This window comes from Lolium perenne, chromosome 7 (genome assembly GCF_019359855.2).
Source record: "Lolium perenne isolate Kyuss_39 chromosome 7, Kyuss_2.0, whole genome shotgun sequence".
In the NCBI taxonomy this organism is placed as follows: Eukaryota; Viridiplantae; Streptophyta; class Magnoliopsida; order Poales; family Poaceae; genus Lolium; species Lolium perenne.
The window spans coordinates 93,745,298-93,771,542 of record NC_067250.2 but is presented as its reverse complement, the minus strand read 5'-3'; the positions used below and the strand labels follow the sequence as shown (position 1 = coordinate 93,771,542).

Sequence of the window (26,245 nt, the reverse complement as noted above, 5' to 3'; positions counted from 1 at the left end):
AGCCTGTAACCTGTGTGAATCTATGAACATGGTGATCTAGAGGGAGTTCTTCCTTGTGTCTTTCTTCTTCAACTTCTGGCCTTGGCCAAGTTCTTGAGGAAACCATCCGGAATCTCTTCCCACCTGATCGCAAACCCTCCCCCGAATCCTCTTGCGTCCATTCGGCCCCAATCTAAGCCATCCTATGGCATCTGCTCGTTCACCACGACGACACCTGGAGATGGACAACCTCAGGGATATACTCCACGGCCTCGGCATATCGCTGTCAGTTCACCTGAGCCTTCCCTCCCTTTAGAACGGCAAAGGTTTGGAAGGCTCACGCGGAGCCAAAGTGTCATTTCTTCACTTCGTTGGTGCTGCATGGAAATATTTTGACAGCGGAGAATCTGGCTATTTGGGGATAGTCTCATGACCCAATTTGCAAGCTTTGTAGGATCCATCCTGAAACAGTGCAGCACCTCCCGTTGGATTGCAGCTTCTCTAAGTTGGTTAGGGAGAAAATCTTCGAGTGGAATGCCACAATTGGAGTGGCCCTTCCTTCCTTGGGACACAACATCGACTCTTGTGGGACTACATGGTGACGGGATCCCTAAAGGAAAGCGGAGGGAGGCAAGCGGAGCCCTCATATACACCATGTGGGGAATTTGGAAGGAGAGGAATAGGCGGGTATTCCACAATAAGGCATTGCAACTGGACTTGGTGGCTCATCTAGTTTGGGAGGAGATCTCGCAGAGGGCTTTTGCCCACTCTCAAGACCCATGAGACATTGCTGCGGCTTCGTAGAATGCCTTGTTTTTAGTCTTGTTGCGTTACTCTCTTTGCTACGGCAAAGACTTTCGTAATGGAACACTCTATTCTATCTAATCGGATGGCAGGATCGACAGCTTTAAAACTCAAAAAAATATGGAGTTGCACTGTGTGTCCAGGTCATCCTAGCTACTCATGGATTCGTCGGGTAGTTTCCCGAGCCATGATCTTGCGGCTCTACACATATGCAACTGCAGATATTGCATGGTGGTGGTTTTCGTGCCACCCTGTATTTTGACGATTTGCAAGTTGAAAGGACACGGATGTCGCCTAGAGGGGGGGGGGGGGGGTGTGAATAGGCGGCTTAAAACTTTTACCAGATGGGCTTAACAAATGCGGAATAAAACTACCGTTTACTTTGTCAAACCCAAAGCCTATATACTATGGTTCACCTATGTGCACCAACAACTTATTCTAAGCAATGGTTCACCTATGTGCACTAACAACTTATGCTAAGCAATACAAGCAACTTATGTGATAGCAAGATATATATGACTTCAAGCACGATGGCTATCACAAGGTAAAGTGCATAAGTAAAGAGCTCGGGTATAGGAATAACCGAAGTGACGCGGAGACAACGATATATCCCGAAGTTCACACTCTTGCGAGTGCTAATCTCCGTTGGAGCGGTGTGGAGGACAAGTCACTCCAAATGCACGAGGGCCACCGTATTCTCCTCGAGAATTCCCACCAAAAGGGATGTCCTCGATCCACTATGGAACCTTAGGGAGGTCACCGAACCCGCACAAAGCTTGGGGCTATCTCCACAACTTAATTGGAGGCTCCCAATAAACTGCCACTAAGGCCTTGCCCTTGAAGAATCTCCACAACTTAATTAGAGTCCCCAAGAACACCACTAAGATGCCACAAAGGCCTTGCCCTTGAAAAATCTCCACAACTTAATTGGAGTCCCCAAGAACACCACTAAGATGCCACAAAGGCCACTAAGCCGTCTAGGGTCCAAAGACCCAAGAGTAACAACCTTCTTGCTTTCACTTCCACGAATCACCGTGGAGAACTCAAACCGATGCACCAAATGCAATAGCAGGAACACCACAAAGATGCTCAAGTACTTCTCTCTCAAATTCCAACAAAGCTACAAAAGCTATTGGGGGGAATAAGAGAGGAAGAACAAATAGGAGGAGGAACACCAAATTTCTCCAAGATCAAGATCTAGTGGATTCCCCTCACAAAGAGAGGGATTTGATTGGTGAAGATGTAGATGTAGATCTCCTCTCTATTTTCCCTCAAGAATATGCAAGAATCATGAGAGGAATCAACAACTAGGACAAGCTTTGAAGGACAACAATGGAGGGGAGAGAGAGAGTGAACCAACCAGCCCAAGGAGGAAGAAGGGGGTCTTATATACCCCCTCCCAACGAAATATGACTTGGGACCTCCCAGGCCGGAAAATCCGCCCCCGGGCCGGATTATCCGCCCCCAGAAAATCGCCCCTGGACTCGGGCCTGATATTTGGCCGTATTTTCCATTCGGGCCGGATTATCCGCCCCCCCAAAAAAACTGGCAGACACATCAAAACGAGAATGATCATAACTTGAGCATCCGGACTCCGATTTTGATGATCTTGGGCTTGTTTCGAAGCTAGTAACAAGCTCTACAAGATCATGCATGGAACCATCATAGTCCAGCAAGGGAGGATATAAAAAAATGACGAAAGGTTTGACCTATCTTAAAAAAGACATACCGGTAAAACCTCCAACCTTGAAAATGCAACAAGTTGCCCGTGCAAAAACCATTCTTGATGAACTAGAGCTTGTCATGAGAATAAGTACAAGCTCTAAAACATCACATGGATAAGATCCAAATAACAACCAAGAAAGATATGCAAGGATGCAAAAGTTTGAGCTCTCCGAAGGATACGATCGAGTTACTCACTCGAGAGCCCTCTTGATAGTACGACAACTAAACTATAAACCGGTCTCCAACTACACCATGAGACCGGTGAGAAAGAAATCCTATCAAGAGCAAACCTTGACCTTGCGCATTCCACTTGAGCTTGATGATGACGGTCTTGACCACAACAAGATGGAACACCTTTCTTGATTGTGCTTGCTTGATGAAGTCATGCGAAATGCTCCCCCATACTCCACTATGGGAGAGCTTCTTCTTCGGCGCGTCTTCACATATCCATGATCACCATATGGATATCAAGCTTCAAGCATATGATCTCTTCGAGTTGGCTCATCTTGATCTTGCACTTCATTTCTTCATTCTTCATCATGTTGATATCTTGAAGTAACTTGAGGGCTCACTTCATCTTCATCTTCAAGACATACTTGACACTTGATATCCTTCATCAATTTCTTCTTATTGCAACCTTGAAGCCAACATATGGTTCAAGCATTGCCTATGGACAACTCTTCATCTTCATCTTCAAGACATACTTGACACTTGATATCCTTCATCAATTTCTTCTTATTGCAACTCTTGAAGCCAACATATGGTTCAAGCATTACCTATGGACAACACCTACAAATATAACTCAATGCAAACATTAGTCCATAGGGATTGTCATTAATTACCAAAACCACACATGGGGGCTCCATGCACTTTCAATCTCCCCCATTTTGGTAATTGATGACAATCTCTTTGAGAGGGTTTATATAAGAAATTTAAGTAACAAACAAGTTGAATATATAGAGCAAACTCCCCCATAATATATGCATGTGTGAATGATCTTGACTTTCATTGCATATATTGGCATTCAAAGCCTAGTGGAGTTTCCTCTAAATATTCAACTATGAAAAGCAACAAGATGCAATGCAATAAAGGCACATGCTTAAGCACAAAGCAAAGACATAACCAAATTCCCTTAAATCCTCCAAACTTCTCCCCATTGGCACCAATTGCCGAAATGGGTGAAAAATTTAGAAGGCCAATATAGTGAGAGTTCCTCCATAGCGTGTGCATTTCTCATAATTTGAGTGGATTCAAATGCACGTATCCAATAACGAATATTCGGAAGGAATCACACTATAGATAGGATCAAAGATTGCAAAAAGATAACAAAGTCAAGAAGCTTCAACAAATGAAGCAAGCAACCAAATGAACCACAAAGAAGATACCAAAAAAATATAGATATTATGATAAGATCAAGAAGATTGCTCTAAATAATATGAGGAAGCTCCCCAAGGTTTGTGCACAAAACTAGACAATTTGCATTGGAGTATAAAGTGCACGAACATGGAATCATCACTCCCATAATATCATTCAAAACAAAAGATACCAAGTGAATCAAACTCTAATGATCACCACAAAGTAGTGCCTTAAATAAAATGAGGAAGCTCCCCAAGGTACATGTATAAATTAAAATGTTGCATTTAAATACAATATGCATAACATTGAATCCTCACTCCCTCATTTCCATTTAAAACACAAAGATTTGCAATAGATCATAGATAGAAAATTAAGCTTAACACTTGCAACAAACAAATGGTTGAGCAACAAGTAAGAGGCACCATAATAAAAGGCTCAACCAAGAGGAAATATGAAAGGCATGACAAAGCATATTATATGACTATTACAAGGATGAGAAAATAGCATCATCATAGTCTTCAATGAATTATATTGCTTAGCATGACCAATCAACATGCAACAAATAAATAAGATATCAAATGGAGATGTATCATCTCTTATGTGTATAAGTTTCACTAAGTGGACAAAATCACTAAGATGTTTATCCACAAAGAAACATGTACACACAAAATAGATACACAAGAAATATAGCATGATATCTAAAATGAAGTCATGCAATATACCAATAAGAATTTTTGCTTAATAGCATGGCCAAAGGCTTAATTTTAACTTATTGTACATTCATGAACTTCAACCACAAACATCTAAAATACATCACAAATATCAACAAGGGATATAAGATAGTTGGGATGCATTGAAAAAGGCAACAAGTATCACAAACGAGGATACCAAAAGAAATAACTAAATTTTCACTTTCATCTATATTGCACACGTGAGAGCCTTAAGGAATTGATATGCAATAAAATTGCTAGATAGGCATAGTTGGGATGGATGAATCATGAGCATGATTTAATATACTTCCCAACAAATGCACTCATCTCAAATTACTCACATTTGCAATAAAGAGGTTTCATTAAAATCTTTGAAAGAAGCATAATATTTGCAAATCAAGAGATTCATGCCAAGATGCAACCACATGGTTGGATGCTAGAAAAATATGCATGAGAAGATACTTGTTACCGAGATAGCATTGATGTGGATGTAGTAGATACGAGTTCGTTGATCATCCTAGCTTGCCTCAAATTACCATTTAGTCACCACTTCTTCCTAAGTGTGAAACAAGCATCCAATGTATCTCCTTGTACCTAAAACAAAATTAAATACAAAATGGTTCCCAAACTAATTGGGTCCAAAGTAGTTAGATACACAACAACATATAGGACAAACTCCACAATACTATGTGCATATAGATATGAAATTGAATTTCATGCACATCTTAGCCAAATTAGGATTTGATGGAGTTTACCATATATATTGGATAAAATAAAGTAACACATGCCATAATATATACATATATTAAATATGCATGCACAATACTTTCAAGAACCAAAGGAAGATACAATTTGAACAAAACACCAAATAAATCAAGAGACAATGGTTGTCCAAATTATATCAAAGAATCAAATCAACACAAGATTGACTTCAAAGACTTATCTCATTATAAGAAGCTAATTAAACCTAAACACAAAGGAATGAGATAACCAACTCCCAATAGAGCAAGGTTCCAACAAATAAACCAAACCCTTGACACTTTTTATGATGGCACAAAGTACCAAAAAGAAAATTTATGTCTCCCAAAACCAAATTTTTGATAATGATCAAGAGATGTTAAGCATTCTAACAAATATAGGAGAGCTCCCCCAAGATTAGTGCATTATCTAGGATTTTTCATATGCATACAAAATGCACAAAACTAGGATCATCACGCTACCTATATCTACTAAAAATGCTAAGAAAGTTTAAATAGACAAATTAGATCCATAAGATGCAAGGAAGACACATGGGAGTCAATGCACAATAAATTCAAGGTAATGAATAAGGCAATTAAACACAAGAGCCAATGTAAATATGATCAATAAATATCTACCTCATAATAGATTGCCAATTGTCCTAGGACAAGAGGTATTAGGAAATATTTCCCGGTGGTAGTTTGTAAGTATACGTAAGATCATATTTACAACAAATAAAGCATATGGCAAAAGATAAGATTTAACCATCATGCAAAGAGAGTTTCTTGATAGCTTCAATTAGTCATACCAACATGCAAAGCAATTAATAGTATTCATACCAACATGCAAAGAAATTAATAGTATTCATACCAACATGCAAAGCAATTAATAGTATTCATACCAACATGCAAAGCAATTAATAGTATGACTTGAAGCACATGGTTTTCCAAAAATGTTTTGAGGGATATATTGTGAAAAACTATGCCAAGAAAAACTTTCAGAAATAAGATCCACAAATATATTAGCAATGAAGCCATTTAAGCAAATCGAAGCTTGTTTGAGCAAACATGCCACATAGGAGAGAGATAATTTACAATATCAATCCTATGTGACACAACCTCAAATGTTCACATTTTCTAGGCTTGTAATATGCACAAAACTTATTACTCCCCCATAACGTGATAAGGAATTTATTTTCACAGGAGGCAAATAATATCCAACTAGAGATGTTAATGGACATTAGAATTTGAATTTCTCATGAAGATGACATTCCACATAGAGACTAGATAATCTTGCAATATCAATTCTAAGTGATAATCTTCGTGTACACACATTGTTAGGATAGTGAAATTCCCAAAGGAATATCACTCCCCGAAAATGGGATAGTCCATTAATCGCTCATAAGAGCCATATAAGATACAACAAGATGCAAGGAGGCTCCAACACAAATACAAATACATGGTGTGCAACCCAACATACATAGACTTGTTTTCTCAAGAAAATCAAGTAGGAAGCACAACATATACAAACACATGTTAGGAACAAAACTAACACATGCAAAGGGGCGAGTAACTTTCAATATAAATGAGTTGAGCACATGTTACCGCAAGGAGGAACATTGAATATATGATAGAAGCAAGATAACCAAAAGACTTGGCTTGAGATAATATAAATGATGAATATCCCTTAATTCTTCATGATGTAACCAAGTCTCCAATGCCCTCCAACAATCACCTATTGATCAAGTTTTTGATTGTTGGTCCCCAACTAAGTTGGGTCCTAAGAGGTTAGTCACAATAGGCTTGGCAACCCAAATGGTTCTTTTCTTGACACCACTTTGAGCACCAACATATTTGGCAAACACATTGCCACCCTCATCCTTACGAAGAGAATAAATATTATCAATGGTGATAGAGTTGAATGAGGTACCAATAGTGCAAAAGGAGGAGATGTGGCCCTTCTCACGGCATATGTAGCAAGTTCTTTTCTTCTCCTTCTTCTCACTAGATTTCTCCACAATGGGAGCATTGGCTTGATTCTTCTTGGGAAGTGGAATTTCTTCAACTTGAGGTTGAATATGAGTTTGAGCTTGAGGCCGCTTCCCTTTTTTGCTTCTTCTTCAAAGGGCAAGATCTAACATGATGCCCTTCAATTTTGCACTTGAAGCAAACAATCTTGGCCGGGTATTTGACTTGTAATTGGCCCTTCTTATTCTTGTTTTTCTTGGACTTGTTCTTGTTGTTGGATTTGAATCCAAGTCTACTATTGTCATTGGGGTATTGTTGCACACTCAACATCGTGTCAAGTTTGCATTTCCCTTCATGACTCTTTACCAAGTCATTCTTCAAAGAAGTGACTTGGGCCTTGAGCTCTTTGATTTACTCTATATGGTTAGTAACAACACAAGTACTAGAGGAAGTAGAACCTTCATTGTTAGAGCAACAAGGCAAGGAAGATAATTCATCACAAGATTTAGCAATTTTATGAGTGGATGAATTACTAGGACTAGCACTTGGCAATATAGCTTTTTGAGTAGTAGTGCTAGTATCCACATGAGGCTCACAAGGTGTTGCCTTTGATATGATAGCCTCATGAGCTAAATTTAGCCTATCATGGGAGGCTAGAAGATTCTCATCGGAGCTAGAGAGCTTTCCATGATTTTCTTCCAATTTCCCATAATTGCTAGTTAGCAATTCAAGTTGAGCCCATAGCTCAACATTCTCCTTCAAGATAGATGCTTCACAAGAAGTAGAGTTAGTAGCACAAGCATCATCACAAGACATATCAAGAAGAGAAGGTAACATAGCATGCTCTTTTAAATATGAAGCTTGTAGTTGCTCATGTGACTTGGTGAGGATAGAGTGTTCACTCTCCAAGTGACAAGGTATTAACTTGTCAATGCCTACAAGTAGTAGACTAGGGTTTCGTTGGATGTAGAGGGCAAGTAGATCTCGAAGGTTTCAGCCGATAATCTTCTTGGTTTATTAGAGAAATTTCAAGATGCTCCTCGTATCCATCACTTTGTGCGAGCTCAACTTTCTGCTGGTGCCAGGTTTGCTATGATGATGATCAAAATCTGCTATCCCAAGTTTGACATGAGCCAGATTGTTACCAAGTGTTTAGCCAAGATGGCGAAAAGAAAAAGGGATGTTAGCAAGCTTGAGGATCATGTGACTCATGTTGCCGAAGATATGATGGATGAACTTCTTCGGATGGATGCTGACTTTTTCGTAAGGGGTAGTTACGCTGAACATAGTACTCGTGCTTCAAATACTGGACGGATGACCATAGATAATATACTGAGCCGCCATTGATACTTTTCCTTCTAACTTGTCGAGTTTTTTCAGGAATTGCGTCTTGTATGTTGTACACATATTCTATATTGTAAAGTTAATGAACATTTTTATTTTTCCTCCTCAAACCCCCGAGTGTTTCGGTGGTGAATCTCTTTATTTGTGTATGCGAGGTTATGAACCAAGGCACCCAAATTTTTATTGAATATACTATATTTGCGGGTACTAGCCCCCGAGTGTTTTGTTCTTGATTGCTATTTTGTACTTTCTTTTTATCTGGCGAGGTATTTAATACCAAGGCGAGATATTTTTGCCAGTTATATTTATATACTTGTAACTTCGAGGCATAAGCCCCCGAGCACGTCGAAGAAGAAGGTGTGTATCTCCACTATTTTTATTATATTGCAACACCGCGAGCCCGCCTCATTAAAAACCTTTCCCGGCCCCACTCGGTGCCCCGAAAAAGGAAAAGAGTGCGTCTGAAAACTCGCGGGTGTTTCAGTATATTGTAGTTTTACAAGGAGGACTATATTTCGACACTAAGCGTAAAAACGCCATAGTTGTGCCACGTTCCAGGGGTTCTTCTCGAGATTCCCTGTCTTCTTGTCCTTGATCCTGTACGCTCCTCCTTCGATGTGTTCTTGTCCGTGACTATGCTATGAGGTACTCCAAACCGAAAAACAATGCTCTTTACGAATTTTATTGCTGACGCTGCATCTGGTGAATTTATCGGCTTCGCTTCTATCCACTTGGTGAATTTATCGACAGCGACGAGCATGTACTCATATCCTCCTGGCGAGGCTTTGTGCAACTTTCCCACCATGTCGAGACCCCACTAAGCAAAGGGCCAGGATAAGGGTATTGGCATGAGTTCTGCTGCCGGAGAGTGAGGCTTTGCGGCGAATCTTTGACACGTGTCACAAGTTCGCACTATCTCCTTTGCATCCTCGATTGCTGTCAACCAGTAAAATCCAGCTCGAAAAACTTTGGCCGCAATAGCTCGGCTGCTCGCGTGATGACCACATACTCCTTCGTGTACGTCCTTTAGGATTATCCTTCCTTCTTCGGGTGTGACGCACCTTTGTAACACACCCGAACTACTTCGTTTGTACAACTCCCCTTTGACCACCGTGAAAGCTTTGGATCGTCTAATAACTCGCCTTGCTTCAACTGGATCGTCGGGTATTGTTTTCCTTAGGATATATGATATGTACGCCTGCATCCATGGGATTTGCACCATCAATACTAAATCCTGTTCCTCTTCTTCTTCTTCCAATGTTTTTTTCGCAGCCCCCGAGGGTTTATCGTTCTTCTCCTTCTTTATTGATTTCCTCGGCTTTGTGGATCTCTCTGTTATCTCCTCCCAGAACACGCCTGGAGGGATTGCGAGGCACTGTGACCCGATGTTTGCAAGAACGTCGGCTTCATCATTACTCAACCTGCTGATGTGGTTTACTTCGCATCCATCAAACAGCTTCTCCAGCTCGTTATACATTTCCTTGTACGCCACCATGCTATCATTGACTGCATCACATTGGTTCATGACTTGCTGAGCCACCAATCGTGAGTCGCCAAATATTTTTAATCGAGTTGCGCCGCAGGCTTTCGCCATCTTCATCCCATGTATAAGAGCTTCATATTCTGCCTCATTGTTTGATGCGTTTGGGAACGTCATCCGTAAGACATATTTCAGTTTGTCGCCTTCAGGTGATATGAGTATCACGCCAGCTCCAGCTCCTTCTAACCTTTTGGACCCGTCAAAGTTCATAGTCCAGGTTCTCGATAAATCCGGAGGTCCTGTGTTTTGCAACTCCATCCACTCTGCGATGAAGTCTGGTAGAATTTGCGACTTTATTGCCTTTCTTTTTTCATATGTGATGTCCCGAGGAGAAAGTTATATTCCCCAAAGGGAGACACGACCTGTAGCTTCTGGATTGTTGGGTATATTGGATAAAGGCGCCTCGTTGATCACTATTATCGGATGCGCCGAAAAATAGTGCCGCAGTTTTCTTGCGGTTGTGAATACTCCATATGCTAGTTTTTGATACTGCGGGTACCTCTGTTTTGAAGGCGATAATACTTCACTAATGAAATATACTGGCCTCTGCACTCCATGGAGTTTTCCTTCTTCTTCTTCTCTTTCGACAACTAGCGCCGTGCTGACCACCTGAGGTGTAGCCGCAATGTATAGCAGGAGGGGTTCCTTCTCTTTTGGCACCACCAAGATTGGGGGTGTCGAGATTACGCGTTTAAGATCCTCGAAAGCTCTATCTGCCTCTTCGTTCCAATGGAACTTATCTCCTTGCTTGATTAAGGCGTAGAACGGTAACGCCTTTTCTCCCAGTCTGGCGACGAATCTTCTTAAAGCTGCGACTCGCCCAGTTAGCTGTTGTATTTCTTTCAACTTTGTTAGCTTCCTCATTGTTACGATAGCTTGGATTTTTTCGGGATTAGCTTCGATCCCTCTTGATGAGACTAGGAACCCGAGGAGTTCTCCTGCAGGGACGCCGAAAGAACACTTCGTCGGATTCAACTTGAGACAAAATTTGTCGAGGTTGTCGAAAGTTTCCTTCAAGTCCTCGATTAATGTTGCCCCCTTTTTTGATGTTATGACGACATCATCAATGTACACTTGTACGTTTTTCCCAATCTGTGTTGCTAAGCATTTCTGCATCATCCGCTGATATGTTGCTCCCGCGTTTTTCAGACCAAAAGGCATTGTTTTATAGCAAAACACGCCATAAGGTGCGATGAACGCTGTTTTGACCTCGTCCTCTTCTTTCAATCTGATCTGGTTATAACCAGAGTAAGCATCCAGGAAGGAAAGACGTTCACATCCTGCCGTGCAGTCGATAATTTGATCGATCCTTGGGAGGGGAAAGTGATCCTTTGGACAATGTTTGTTGAGACACGTAAAGTCGACACACATGCGAAAGACTTTAGTGTTTTTCTTCGGGACCAACACTGGGTTTGCGACCCACGTGGCCTCTGTATGCAGCTCCTTGATGAAACCAGCTTCTCTCAGTCGGTCAATCTCCGACAGCATAGCTTTGCGGTTTGGTTCCGAAAAACGCCGCAAAGTTTGTTTGATTGGTCTCGCTATTGGATTCAAGTTTAGGTGGTGCTCGGCAAGTTCCCTGGGTACTGCTGGCATGTCAGCTGGACACCATGCGAAGATTTTCCAGTGCTCACGGAGGAACTCGACGAGCGTGCTTTCCTATGCGAGGTCCATGTTTGTTGCGATGGACGTCGTTTTCTTCGGATCTGTCGGGTGGATCTGCACTTCCTTAGAATCTTTTGCAGTGTTAAAGGTTGATTCTTTGTTGGGCCTCCCTACATCTGGTAGCACATCATAATCAGTCATGAGCTTTGACGCCGCGTACTCTGCCTGCATCCCGAAAGTTTCTGATAGTCGATGAAAATCTTTGTCACATTAATTGGCCAGCGCAAAGCTTCTTTTGACTGTGATTGGTCCCTTGGGCCCAGGCAACCTCCAAAGCAGGTATGTGTAATGTGGTACCGCCATAAACCTGGCATATGTTGGTCGTCCCAACAAAGCGTGATACTGCGACGGGAAATCTACAACTTCGAATTCCAACCTTTCTATCCTGTAATTTTCTCGGGTCCCAAACTGAACATCGAGATTGATCCTTCCCAGTGGGTAACTTGGCTTCTCTGGTGTGATGCCGTGGAAACGTGTGTAGGTTGGTTTCAAATTTGCTAGGGAGATGTTCATCTTCCTTAGCGTATCTGCGTACATAAGGTTTAGGCTGATGCCTCCATCTATGAAAACTCGAGATACGTCGAACCCTGCGATCACTGCTGGTAAGATAAGTGCTGATTGCCCTGGTCGAGGAACCTGCTGCGGGTGATCCGCAATTGTGAAGCCGATGTCCTGTTCCGACCAATTTAGGTACTCTATTGTTGGTAGAGGCATCTTCTCTGCCATGAACACTTGTCGCGAGATTACCTTCTGAGCCCTGTTGGATGGTCTGGCCTTCTGAATCATCGAGACCGCGCCATTGTTATTAGGATCAACATATGGAGGTGGTTGTGGCGCTGCCGCTATTCTGAGCTGATGTCGATTTTCGTCCGTAATCGCGGGAGGAGGTGGTAGGTGGATCTCACTCCTAGGCCCTTGAAGGTTTCTATTTGCCACTTGAGCATTGGCGATCCCTGCTACTCGCAGCATTGCTTGAAAATTGCGGCAGTCTTTCTGCAGATGTCCTGATTGCCTTTTCCCATTGCTGTCGAGATAAAAATGCATTTGGCACGGCCCGTTCATCATATCTTCAGGAGTTACAAAAGATCTTTGAAACCTTGATCCACTATTTTGCCTGTTATTCCGAGGATCATCTCTATTGTTGCCTTGCTGCTCATTACTCCTTTGATAGTTGTTTCCTCCATTGTTCCCTCGAAACCCAGCCGATATTTGGCCAGGAGCATCATAACTTGAAAATTGTCGAGGAAATCGTCGTCTATTTTGAAAATTTCGACTGCGGTCCTCCTCTGGTGACCTATGTCGTTTATTATGCACCGCATCTTCACCATCTGCCCATCTGTTTGCTATTTCCATTAAGGCTGATACTGTTCTTGGGTTTGTCCTTCCCAAGTCCTCCACAAAATCTCCTCGTCGAACTCCTGCTACAAACGCGTCTATCGCTCTCTCGTCAGATATATTTTCTGCCGAGTTTTTGATGATGTTCCACCTTTGGATGTACTTCCTCATTGACTCATCATGCTTTTGTCGACATGACCTCAACTCCTCTAGTGTCGCAGGTTTCTTGTAGGTTGATCGGAAATTTTTGATAAACACATCCTCAAAACTCTCCCAGCTGTTGATGGACCCTGGGGGAAGCTTCTTTATCCACGATCTGGCGGCTCCGCTCAGATGTATTTGAATGCTCTGCATGGCTGTTGCTCTAGTTCCGCCTATCAATTTTACTGTCTCGAGGTAATCGACTAGCCAATCCTCGGGATCTTGCAGGCCATCGAATTTCTTGAAACTATCGGGTAGCTTGAATCCTGATGGAACTCGAGTTTTTCGGACCCGTCGTGTGAAACACGAGAGTCCACACATATCTTCTTCAGCAAGTTCTGGTGAATGCCGACGTTCCCTTCTTTCTTGTCGCGCTCTATCCACTCTGGCCTGAGTCGTTGTGTCTCTGGCTCCACTCGCTCTCGGTGGATCTTGCACTGCTGCTGTAGGTCTCGGACTATTTTGCCTTGCAGTTCCTTCGGGAGATGTAGCTGCGAACGCTGCTCCCATGGCTCCACATCCTGCCATGGCCATGTTATACAACGCTTCTCTTGGATCCCCTGGAGGTGGCCTGGACGCTAGGATGAAAGCTTGTGTCGCCATGTACCCTGCTTTCGGTGTTTTTGGGATAATATTCCCCCTCGTGTCGATTGACATGAAGGACATGTCGAGGTTTTGGATTAGAGTCTCTCTTTCAGCCTCCGGTATATTTTGTAACCGAGGTCTTGCTCTCCTCCGAGCTTCTCTATGACTATCTCCCGAAGTTCCTGATTGTCGACTTAACTCCGCTCTTCGCCTGCTTGACGCGGAAGCTGCCTCCTTTCTTCTATTCAGAGCAGCTGTCTCTTTTTCCAATTCTCTTCCAGCTCGAGCAAGCCTGTATTGGTAGGCCTGCAATTCTTCGACCGTAGCAGTTGTTTCCATTGGTTCAGAACCATCCATAGCTCTTGCTGCTCTATCCCATGCTGCTTGTGGAAGTTGAATTCTAACACGTGGTGTAGGGCCGACATATTTAGTGCCCAAGCCTCGCCTTAGGTCAGAGGGATCGACATATGGATTTCCCAATTCGTCGAAAGCCTCTGATGTCTCCTCCTGATTGCGACTTGTTTCTTCGATGGCGTAGATCTGATGATATTTTGAGTTCTGAACTTCGCTTGGTTTGGTGACACCATCATAGAGATTGGTGAAGACCTTTCCAATAGAGATGGATTTGTCGATGAAGTCGATGCTGTCGGTGTCGCTCGAATCATCGCTTATATAGGAGTCCGCGGATGACTCGAAGGACATGTCGCTGAAGATCTTGGCGAGTTTTTCGCTTGCCTTGGTGCCGATGAAGCGTGGCGACGAAATCTCCTCGTCGCCTAACTCAATGGATGATGCTGAGCTTGAGAAGTCAGGATCAGCCGCCGATAATCCCGACGAGATCGGAATTTCGAGACGATACGCTCCTTCTTTCTCGACGCGGAAGTGGAACTTTCCAAACGTCATCTTCATGGGCTCCTCCAGATACGCATATGCATCCAAACGGGAGGGCGGGTGAGGTACAAAATCAACTAGACCAGTTTCGATTTGTTTACCTCTGTCCATTATGTTGCTTGCCACCGATGAAGTCGACGATCTTGAACGTGCTATCAAGATCAGCTCCTTGTCGCCTCTAGATCCCACAGACGGTGCGAATTGACAAGGTATTAACTTTTCAATGCCTACAAGTAGTAGACTAGGGTTTCGTTGGATGTAGAGGGCAAGTAGATCTCGAAGGTTTCAGCTGAAAAGTACTCGATGATGTAAAAACTAGGGTTTGTGAGACAATGATTCAATCCTTTCTTTGTCCCTCGACTCCCCCTTATATAGGAGGTGGAGCCGAGGAATTCGTGATACACAAGTTTACAGAGTCCGGGAGAGTTTCTAACCCGTCCCGTAAGATTACAAACGATGACTCCTATTACAACTCTAACCTTCCTTAATAGTATCTTGGGCTTCCGAATCTTCTTATTCTTCGGGTCGTGGGCCTTCAGTAAACCCTGGGTACCATCTTCAGCAGGCCCATTGGGCATGCCTATGTCACCAAGGCCTTGTGGGCCTTGTCTAGATCATCTAGATCCTTAACAAGTTTATCATGACCAACACCAACTTTGGACTTTTCATTTTTAAGCATTTTTAATTTAGCTTTGGCATGGTCTCTTTCCTTAGTGAGTTTAGAAAATATTTCATTTTGAGACACTTCAAGGGATTCTAGTTGCTCCTCAAGAGAGGCTACGGTCTCTTGTTCTTCTTCAAGATCATTCTTTAGGGATGCTACATCATTGGCATACTCTCGTTCAAGAGCACCCATTTTATCAATGGTGTTCTCATGCACCCAAATAAGTTTTTGGCTCTCAATAGCGGTAGTCAAGATTTCAAGAAAGTGAGAGCTAGCAACTTTATCTTTGCAAAGAACCTTGAATACACTCTTACCCTTATCACGTAGAGAGACAACCCAATCCTCTTCTTCATATTCATCCTCATCCTTATCACCACGAGACATATTAGGTTCCATGGTAGGAGGTACCGTGAAACCCTTGGTCATAAGGCATATATGAGGACCATGAGATAAAGATGAGGAGTTACTTGAGGCTCCATTCAAGATCTTGTCTTGACCAATAGAATCTTTGGTTTCCTCTACATTGTTAGTCACACAACAACTAGAGGAAATAGAAACATTTTTATCATGGCCACAAGACAAAGCAAGCATATCATCATTAGATTTATTCAAGCAACTTAGACATGATATGCAAGGACTATCAACACAAGCATGTAAATCATTTCTAGTGCTAGATGTGTTTAAGTCCAAAGATGAACCATTGCAATGAGATATAGATGAAGGATCATCAATAGTAAGCTCAATACCAACATTGCAATTTCCATCACCACTCACCATATCATTACCTTGTTTGTTGCCACACATTGGTGAAGTGGATGAAGATGAGAACTCATCACGGCCGGAAGTGGAAGCAATACAATCATCCTCAATGATATTGGACACATCATATTTATCTTGAAGCTTTGTCCATAATTCATGGGCGCTCCTAAAAGGCATGATTGAATAAGTAACTACATTGCTCACAACAATGGAAAACACATGAGAAGCAAGATCATCGAGGCAAGAGTTTTTCTTCTCCTCAAGAGATAAATTTTGAGGATCCTTAGGAGAAGAAAAACCCATGTCAAGAAATTGCTCCATGTCCGGGGAAATACCCCACAAATTATTAAGCACATAAATTTTCCATAGATCATAATTTGTGCCATCAAATATAAACAAGTTATTGTGAGCTAATCCCCTAACCGACATCTTTACTCTCAAGGAGGTGAGGCCTAAGAATGAGAGACCTTGCTCTGATACCAATTGAAAGGACACAGATGTCGCCTAGAGGGGGGGGGGTGAATAGGCGGCTTAAAACTTTTACGAGATGGGATTAACAAATGCGGAATAAAACTAGCATTTACTTTGTCAACCCCAAAGCCTATATACTATGGTTCACCTATGTGCACCAACAACTTATTCTAATCAATGGTTCACCTATGTGCACCAACAACTTATGCTAAGCAATACAAGCAACTTATGTGATAGCAAGATATATATGACTTCAAGCACGATGGCTATCACAAGGTAAAGTGCATAAGTAAAGAGCTCGGGTATAGGAATAACCGAAGTGACGCGGAGACAACGATATATCCCGAAGTTCACACTCTTGAGAGTGCTAATCTCCGTTGGAGCGGTGTGGAGGACAAGTCACTCCAAATGCACGAGGGCCACTGTATTCTCCTCGAGAATTCCCACCAAAAGGGATGTCCTCGATCCACTATGGAACCTTAGGGAGGTCACCGAACCCGCACAAAGCTTGGGGCTATCTCCACAACTTAATTGGAGGCTCCCAATAAACTGCCACTAAGGTCTTGCCCTTGAAAAATCTCCACAACTTAATTAGAGTCCCCAAGAACACCATTAAGATGCCACAAAGGCCTTGCCCTTGAAAAATCTCCACAACTTAATTGGAGTCCCCAAGAACACCACTAAGATGCCACAAAGGCCACTAAGCCGTCTAGGGTCCAAAGACCCAAGAGTAACAACCTTCTTGCTTTCACTTCCACGAATCACCGTGGAGAACTCAAACCGATGCACCAATTGCAATGGCAGGAACACCACAAAGATGCTCAAGTACTTCTCTCTCAAATTCCAACAAAGCTACAAAAGCTATTGGGGGAATAAGAGAGGAAGAACAAATAGGAGGAGGAACACCAAATTTCTCCAAGATCAAGATCTAGTGGATTCCCCTCACAAAGAGAGGGATTTGATTGGTGAAGATGTAGATGTAGATCTCCTCTCTATTTTCCCTCAAGAATATGCAAGAATCATGAGAGGAATCAACAACTAGGGCAAGCTTTGAAGGACAACAATGGAGGGGAGAGAGAGAGTGAACCAACCAGCCCAAGGAGGAAGAAGGGGGTCTTATCTACCCCCTCCCAACGAAATATGACTTGGGACCTCCCAGGCCGGAAAATCCGCCCCCGGGCCAGATTATCCGCCCCCAGAAAATCGCCCCTGGACTCGGGCCGGATATTTGGCCGTATTTTTCATTCGGGCCGGATTATCCGCCCCCCAAAAAAACTGGCAGACACATCAAAACGAGAATGATCATAACTTGAGCATCCGGACTCCGATTTTGATGATCTTGGGCTTGTTTCGAAGCTAATAACAAGCTCTACAAGATCATGCAGGGAACCATCATAGTCCAGCAAGGGAGGATAAAAACAAATGACGAAAGGGTTGACCTATCTAAAAAAAGACATACCGGTAAAACCTCCAACCTTGAAAATGCAACAAATTGCCCGTGCAAAAACCATTCTTGATGAACTAGAGCTTGTCATGAGAATAAGTACAAGCTCTAAAACATCACATGGATAAGATCCAAATAACAACCAAGAAATATGATGCAAGGATGCAAAGGTTTGAGCTCTCCGAAGGATACGATCGAGTTACTCACTCGAGAGCCCTCTTGATAGTACGACAACTAAACTATAAACCGGTTTCCAACTACACCATGAGACCGGTGAGAAAGAAATCCTATCAAGAGCAAACCTTAACCTTGCGCATTCCACTTGAGCTTGATGATGACGGTCTTGACCGCAACAAGATGGAACACCTTTCTTGATTGTGCTTGCTTGATGAAGTCATGCGAAATGCTCCCCATACTCCACTATGGGAGAGCTTCTTCTTCGACGCGTCTTCACATATCCATGATCACCATGTGGATAGCAAGCTTCAAGCATATGATCTCTTCGAGTTGGCTCATCTTGATCTTGCACTTCATTTCTTCATTCTTCATCATGTTGATATCTTGAAGTAACTTGAGGGCTCACTTCATCTTCATCTTCAAGACATACTTGACACTTGATATCCTTCATCAATTTCTTCTTATTGCAACCTTGAAGCCAACATATGGTTCAAGCATTGCCTATGGACAATTCTTCATCTTCATCTTCAAGACATACTTGACAGTTGATATCCTTCATCAATTTCTTCTTATTGCAACTCTTGAAGCCAACATATGGTTCAAGCATTGCCTATGAACAACACCTACAAATATAACTCAATGCAAACATTAGTCCATAGGGATTGTCATTAATTACCAAAACCACACATGGGGGCTCCATGCACTTTCACAAGTAGTCTCTTAGCCTTGACCCCGGTTCATGAAGACCATCATACTTCTAGCGATCGGTGGGAAGTTTGAAACCTTTTGGCACGAGAGTTCTGCGAACCCTACGGGTAAAGAAGCTCGCGCTGCATGGTTCGGGATCATCACCATCATTATCATGGTCGCCGTCTCCCGAATCTCTTCGACTGTCGCGATCTGCCCGAGACCTGTCTACTCTTCGCTGAGCTATGCCGTGTCTAGCATCTTAATGTCATGGGCTAAAACGCACCTGACGTGGCGCGCTGGACCTTCGAGTCTCTATTGTACACCTTGGGCTACTATGATGGCGTGGTGAGCTAGACCTTCGAATTTCAGTTTCCGCCGAGGGCTATTGCGACCGCATAGTGATCTATCGGGTCGTAGAACGATCTAATTGTTTAAGAGCAAAGCTCCTGCCATGCCGAGGCCCATGAGGGTGGATTGGAGGATAGCCGCCCGCGGATCATTGGTTGATGTTTGAGTGGCGAGTATTTAGGTTTGAGGTGCTATGATGAATTATTTAGGTGCCTTGGGTGTTTCCCTTTGAGTCCACCGACATTAAGTACAAATCAAGATCTCTCGCCAGATTTTCCTTCCGCTTTCAGGGATGGCATTCAACCGAGAGCCAGCTCTCCTCTGTTGTCCACCTGCTCTGGTACTTGTGGCTCCTGTAGAACTTAACTTCGTCCGCCAAAGAATCGAATCGCCCGCTGCTTTCTTTCGATCGTCGAGTTGTCGCTTCATCTTTATCAACCCACGCTTATGCTGATGGAGCAGGTACTGATATTCCATAAGCTCTTCTAGGGTTGCGTCGGATGCCATAGGGATCGGTCCACTCATGGCTTGTCTCGCCATGTCCTAGACTTCTTGCGGGATCCGGACTTAGATCCGATTTTTGTTTCTTGGGTCAACGTTTTCATGATTTCCTCCGCGGTTGCCGTAGGCTTCACGATCCTTGTTGCGGTTGCCTTCGGGTTGGATACACCGCTCCCTACCTCTGCTCATGGGGATGTCTTTAGGTTTCAGTAGGGGTTGCCAAGGGAATCATATTCTTCTGACATTTGTCCCTCCAGATGCACCCACGATGACCAGACTTACCTGATGATGAGCTAGGTGCAGGTTATTAGTGCAAATATTAGGGTACGAGTCAACTTTCTTGATCCTAGAGTCCGCCGAGTTCATTATCGATGACATCCATCGAGTCCGCATCTTGGCGTGCTGAAGCCGATAGCAGCTCGCTTTCATAGTAAGAGGAGACAACATAGAAAAGATCAGCGAGGTCCCCCCAACTTGTGGCAGAGTCGCAGTTGTTCATGGTGGTTGGAGGCGAGTTTTCGTGGAGCGGACAGAAGATATCAGCATTGCAGTTGATACGAAGCTCCTCGCTGACGGATCCGAGCAAATCGCACCCGAGTGGGGGAGAGTACCTTGTGACCCAATGCGAAAGTTGAAACTTCTGATCGTCAGATACATCCCCTGGCCGAGGTTGTCAAATTCCAAGATAAGGCTGGGTGGGTGACGAGGGAGCTCATTGGCAATACCCACCATGAGGGGCTTAGGGTTGACGGAATCGTGCGGGCTAGCACGAGACATCGGATACCAAACAAACGGGGAGAGAGATTTACCCAGGTTCAGGTCCAAACGAAGAAGAAGAAGATATCCTTCGAATTCCATCACGGCCCTGCTAGGTAACTATATTGCAACAGCTTCGACTGTTTCTTTCTTGTTTGTCCTTATTGATTTCTTTCTTCTGCTTTTACTGTTTGTAGGATCTGCCGACACCCTGCAAGTGCTGTAGGCAAGTCTCCAGCTGATTCTGCTGCCGATGCTATTTCGCTAGCAGTCGACTCCGGTGAACTTGTCCGAGTTCTTCTTCAGAAGAACAATGCGGTATTGTCGAGGTTCCATGCTATGATTTTCCCGAAGGCAGACCAGAACAAGCCTCTGGGGCAATTGGTGGATGCCTTCTCCGTCGACATCGAGGGTATCATCGAGGTATTCAAACGTACCTCGCGTACCTATGGTGTTCTTCTTGCCTTCCAGCTTCTGGTGGGGTATGGCTTCAAGGCTGATATGGAATTATTGACAACGGAGCTGCCGAAAGATCAAGATGGGCTAGCAATTGACCTTAGCCCTTTTAGTGTGCCAGCGTGCAAATGCGCGTGACAGAATTGAAAGTTTTTTGGTCAAATTGTAACTACTGATACTCTGTTTCAAACAATGGATTTTCCAAGCCCTTATTTTCTAATGAATTCGAGCTGGAAATTTTTCCAGTTCTTTCCTTTGTAACTATGATGTCTAGCTTTCATTGTGTGAGTTCTTGATATTGTATATATTTATGATGCACACTCGATGGTGTATTTGCAGGTGGCTCCAGTGACTCCCTTTGTCGAAGATACTTCGGCTGCTGGCTCTAAAACCAACCTTCTTCAACAAATGAGGACCCGAATATCTCGTATGGAGAAAGATGTGTTGGGTATTCATGCCATGGAAGCTGTAATAAAGAAGAAAGGTGAACTGGCTATGGAAGCAGAGCGATACGTGTTGAGTGAACCGCAAAAGGCCACAGAATGCTTGAACGGTGAGTACTCAATAATCCTTCGGCTCCTTCACTTTTGATAGTACATCTCCTTGATGCCTGAACTTTGCTTTATTATTTTTATCAGTCATTACTCTAAACTTGTCGGAAGAGAAAACCAAGTCCATGAACGAGTTGAGGGTTTGAAAAATCTGTCACAGTTCAGTGAGGTCTTCCAAACGAACAAATCAAAGGCCGCTACTATTGCAAAATTCCAAGATTGGGTGCAGCAAGTGCACTGATTTTTTGATAAATGTCATGCAGGCCTAAGGATGATATGGAAATCCATGTTCCCTCTCAATCCAGTTCCTCCTATGCTACTGGCTTTGATGTCAAATTTTAGGAATGCCGAAAGGGTCTACGCTTTGGTTCGCAACCAACTTCTTGTTGGAGCAGAAACATCTTTCGCTTTTGTGCTATCTCAGCATCCTTCATTGGATTTGGAAGCAATTGCTAAGGCTGATGCCGACGTGAGCCAGTATTTCCCTGTCGTCAGAGACCCTGCTTCCATTTTAGTTGCCAGATTGGAGATTAGTTCTGAGGCGAACTAAGCAGCTGAAGCGCCTCACTAATAGTTTGATACTCTTGATCTTTTGTTGTAATTGCGATAAATTACTTCGTTGATGATGCCCTGAATGCTTGGGTACCTTGGGTGTAAGTTTATTCACATGTACGATGTAACTTATTTACCCAATCTTGAAGTTTTTTTATATTTGCATCAATGCTCATGGGACGAATGAATCTTCGAAGTCGATGAATTTTCTTTTGTATGAATATTGATGATCATAAAGACGAACAAATCTTCGAAGGCGATGACTTTGTTGCTTTTATAAAGCGTTATTGCTTTGCAGTATTATCTTCAGGTGCCGGTGGCAAATTTTGGAGTATTTGTTGACAGAGCTGCGGACTTTGTCGTGCTAGCTCTTTGGCATCGGTATTGTGATGCTTTTGAATTGTATATTATCGGCAGCAAATTATTGAGTGATCAGCTCATGTTGCAGACCCAAGGGACCCGTAGTAATTGCAACTTTGCTAGAACCGAAAGTTTTGTTGGCAGCAGCCCTCGAATAAATCGAGGGAACCATGTGCATTATCGACTCCGTAGCTCTTAGTACTCTATGTTTGATGTACCGGCATGGACCTTTCTTGATTTGTATCATTTTCATCATCTGCAGCGCTCGCATGTTCCCTGAGGCTTTGATGAAAACAATTTGTACTTTGTCTTATTTTTTGTGGTCCTTTGATTGTGATTGATTGCAGCACTCGCATGTTCCCTGAGGCTTAGATGAAATCACTAGAGAATATCTCATACAGCCCCCGAGTTTTTTTATCGGGTTTGCTTACTGTATTTTCTGGAATCGTGGTTCGCGATGTGAAGAACTCGAGAATTTTGTGGGGTCTCAAATCAATCGAATGCTTGCATAGATGAAACTTTGAACTTTATTAATAAGTTTGTAACGAGGAAAAAAGCTAAGCAGCTATGGCTTAGGAAGCCTTATTGAAAACAAAACTACGATGAAAAGTAAAGATATACGCCACCACTCGTCTTCTTAAGTAAGAGGAGGGTCTTCTTTGGCTTGGCTGACGTCTGTTGAGGCGCCGATGGCTTCCTGGGCGGTACTGATAATTTCTGTAGAGGCATTGGTGATTGCTGTCGAAGGATTATTGACTTCTGTTGAGGCACTAACGGCTGCTGCCGAGTTTTGCAGTTGGTACTGTCGTAGCAGGATCATCGGGTTGTTTCTTCGTCTTCTTGCTGTTGTCTACCTCTTTGAGCTTACATTCCTTGTTTTCAAGAGCTAACTGTTTGGGAATAAAGTCCACATTCTTTATTTCCTGCTTTATCTCAAACTTAGCGGCAATCTTCTGGAACTCTCGGTCACAATTGTCTGAACGAGAAAAGCTTCCGTGAATCGTGATATTGGTTCCATTGTTGCCTGACATCTTGAGCTTTAAATACGCATAATGAGGCACATCCATGAATTTGGCATAAGCTGGTCTTCCAAGGCTAACATGGTACTGGGATTACCAATTTACTACCTCGAACTCGAGCCTCTCCCTCATGAAATTGTCAGGTTTCCCGAATACTACATTCAATGAGATCTTGCCACGAGGGTATGCTGGCAAGGATGGAACAATTCCATGAAAACACGTATCCGATTCCTGCAACATGTCGACCGCAATGCCCATCATCTTGAATGTACTTGCGAATATCAGATTCAATCCGCTTCCACCGTCCATGAATAATTTGCTCACATTAAACCCACCAATTTGCGCTTCGACTACCAAGCAGCATGGCCTGGTCTTGGAATTGACATCGGGTGGTTGGCTCTATTGAACAAGATGCTTTGCGCAGACCCGTCGATGAATTCTGGAAGGTTTGCCATAGTGCCTTCTACGAGATTGATTTCTTGCGTAAGCTTCTTCATCTCCCTTCTGGAGACACCAGTTTTGTGGATCATGCTCATCTGCCCTCGAGGTGGAGGAAAAGCTTCAGTGGAAGTACGAGTTTGAACTTGCTGAACTTGATGTTGAGGTGGCGGTGGTGGGCTCGGGAGCTGCGACTGCCCTTTATTCGACTCATAGAACTTCTGGAGATCAAGGAACTATCGGCAGTCCCTGAGTAAATGACTCGACTTCTTGGTGTTATCCTTCGTATCGATGTACGCGTGTATGTAACAAGGAGCGTTTAGCTTCTCGACAAACGGTAGTTCTGGAACCCGTGGTGGCCGTTCCTTGTAACTACCTCGGCTGCCGCCAGATCCACCGCGGTTGCTATCCCGATGATCATCGCGTCTGTCACTGCGCTGATCATCATATCAATCGTCTCGTCGGTCAGTATATCCCGACGACGATGTTGGTGTCACCAAATGTCTCATACCCACGGTCTCTCCTCTTTTTACGATGAGCACGTCGGTGACCCGAATTGTGCTTTTGGTCATCCTCTTCATCGTCACTGCGAGGGCGTGGCTTCCGTACGTGAACTTCCCCATCAGCCCAGCTATTGCGATTTCCATGAGTTTGGTGATAGTCTTCGGCTTCTTTCGGCCGAGTTCTTTGATATAGGATTCTCGTCGCATGCCATCACTGAAAGCGTCAATCACCCTGTCAACGGAGACATCTTCGGCATCGTTCAAAAGTTTAGTGAAACACCCGATGTATGCGCGCATCGACTCCTTTGGCTTTTGATGGTATTGGCGCAACTCTTTGATTCCTACAGGCCTCTTGTATGTCGCCTGGAAATTTTTGACAAAAGCATCGACTAAGTCTTCCCATGACCTAATGGATCCCTTTGGCAGACCTCTTAGCCATGCTCGTACTGAATCTTTCAGGTATAGCTTTAGACATTGCATCGCTGCCACTTGGTTTCCCTTGTGTAGGATCACAGTCTGTAAATAGTCGTCTATCCAAGACCTCGACTCCTGCCGACCGTCGTATTTGGCGCCATCAGTAGGTGTTTGCTTGAATCTCTTCGGTGGCATCGCCTCCCGAATCTTGTGGCTTAGACAATCGGCACCTTGGAGTTCTCCGTTGTGCTCTTGAGTTTCTTCGGAATCATCGCTGTCGTAGCCTTCTCTTGCAGCACGTCGACGGCGAGCTTTCTCAATCTTACTCTGTGTGATATCGTCATGGGCATCTTTTGATGATGAGCGATGCTTAGATCCGCTACCATGATGCGTAGTTTTCTCTTATCTAGGAGTGAGCTAGTCTCCGAGGATCGCAAGACTTTCCAGGACGCCCCGATGAGCTTGTGCCATTGGAATCATTGGATGTTGGCTGGTTGTTGATCAAATAAGCAGCGAGGTTGGCTGTTGCTCCTTCGATAGTTTTGGGCATGATCATGCTCTTCGTATCCATAGTCATGAAAGAATTGAAGAGATTCGAGGTAATCTCCATTGCATCGGCTTCTAAGAGGCGATGGATTCGTGGTCGAAACCTCCCTTGACCTTGATTGCTATGAGATGCACTTCCATGTGAAGGTAGCCCCCTTTGTCATTTGCTTGATTGATCGGCTGCCTGCTGGTGCCGATTGAGGTCAGCTTGCTCATTTGCTAACTGAACCCGATTCTTCTGTAGAATAACGTGATATGTGCTGAGGGTTCCTACCGAGGCCCCGACGGGAATCCGAGTGTTATTGGCTATGGCATTGCGGGCAACCTCCCACTCTTCCCCGGTGATGGTATAAGCGCTATGTTCATTGCTGCCACTGGCTTCGGCATTGCGTCGCCCATCACGATTGACGCGTGGGGTGCGGTCGCCCTCGGAGAGCTCGACTCCCATATGGGGGTTGATAATAGCATAAACTTGATGATAAACCACTTTTGAAGCAGCCGCCATGGTGATGTTGTCGATACTTTCTTCATCGGAGGAGTACCTGGCGCTGAAGACGAAAGGTTAATCATCCAAGCCAAGTCCATGCCTGGTGTCCCAGTTGAGGAAGTAGTATGATGTTAGATCCTATGATCCAGAATCGTCAGACCCGACGGACATGGAAGACGTGGTACAACGCGATGATGATGATGGTGAGGGCGTTGGAGTTGACACCAATGACGCAGCCGATAAATCGAATGTGATCGGGGAGGAGGCAG

The 26,245-nt window shown here is 43.7% G+C and overlaps 1 protein-coding gene across 1 annotated transcript in view; it reads right to left on the bottom strand.

Annotated features, from left to right (window-relative positions):
• The window catches only part of LOC139833644 (uncharacterized), a 34,299-nt gene extending 9,012 nt beyond the window's left edge, over positions 1-25,287 (bottom strand). The window contains exons 1-4 of the mRNA XM_071823974.1: positions 25,174-25,287; positions 24,538-24,892; positions 23,697-23,776; positions 23,438-23,606 (exon numbers count right to left, since the gene is read on the bottom strand). Of these exons, the coding sequence (XP_071680075.1) occupies positions 23,438-23,606; positions 23,697-23,776; positions 24,538-24,892; positions 25,174-25,287 (718 nt within the window). The remainder of the gene's footprint in view (positions 1-23,437; positions 23,607-23,696; positions 23,777-24,537; positions 24,893-25,173) is intronic.
• Between the last annotated feature and the right edge of the window lie 958 nt (positions 25,288-26,245).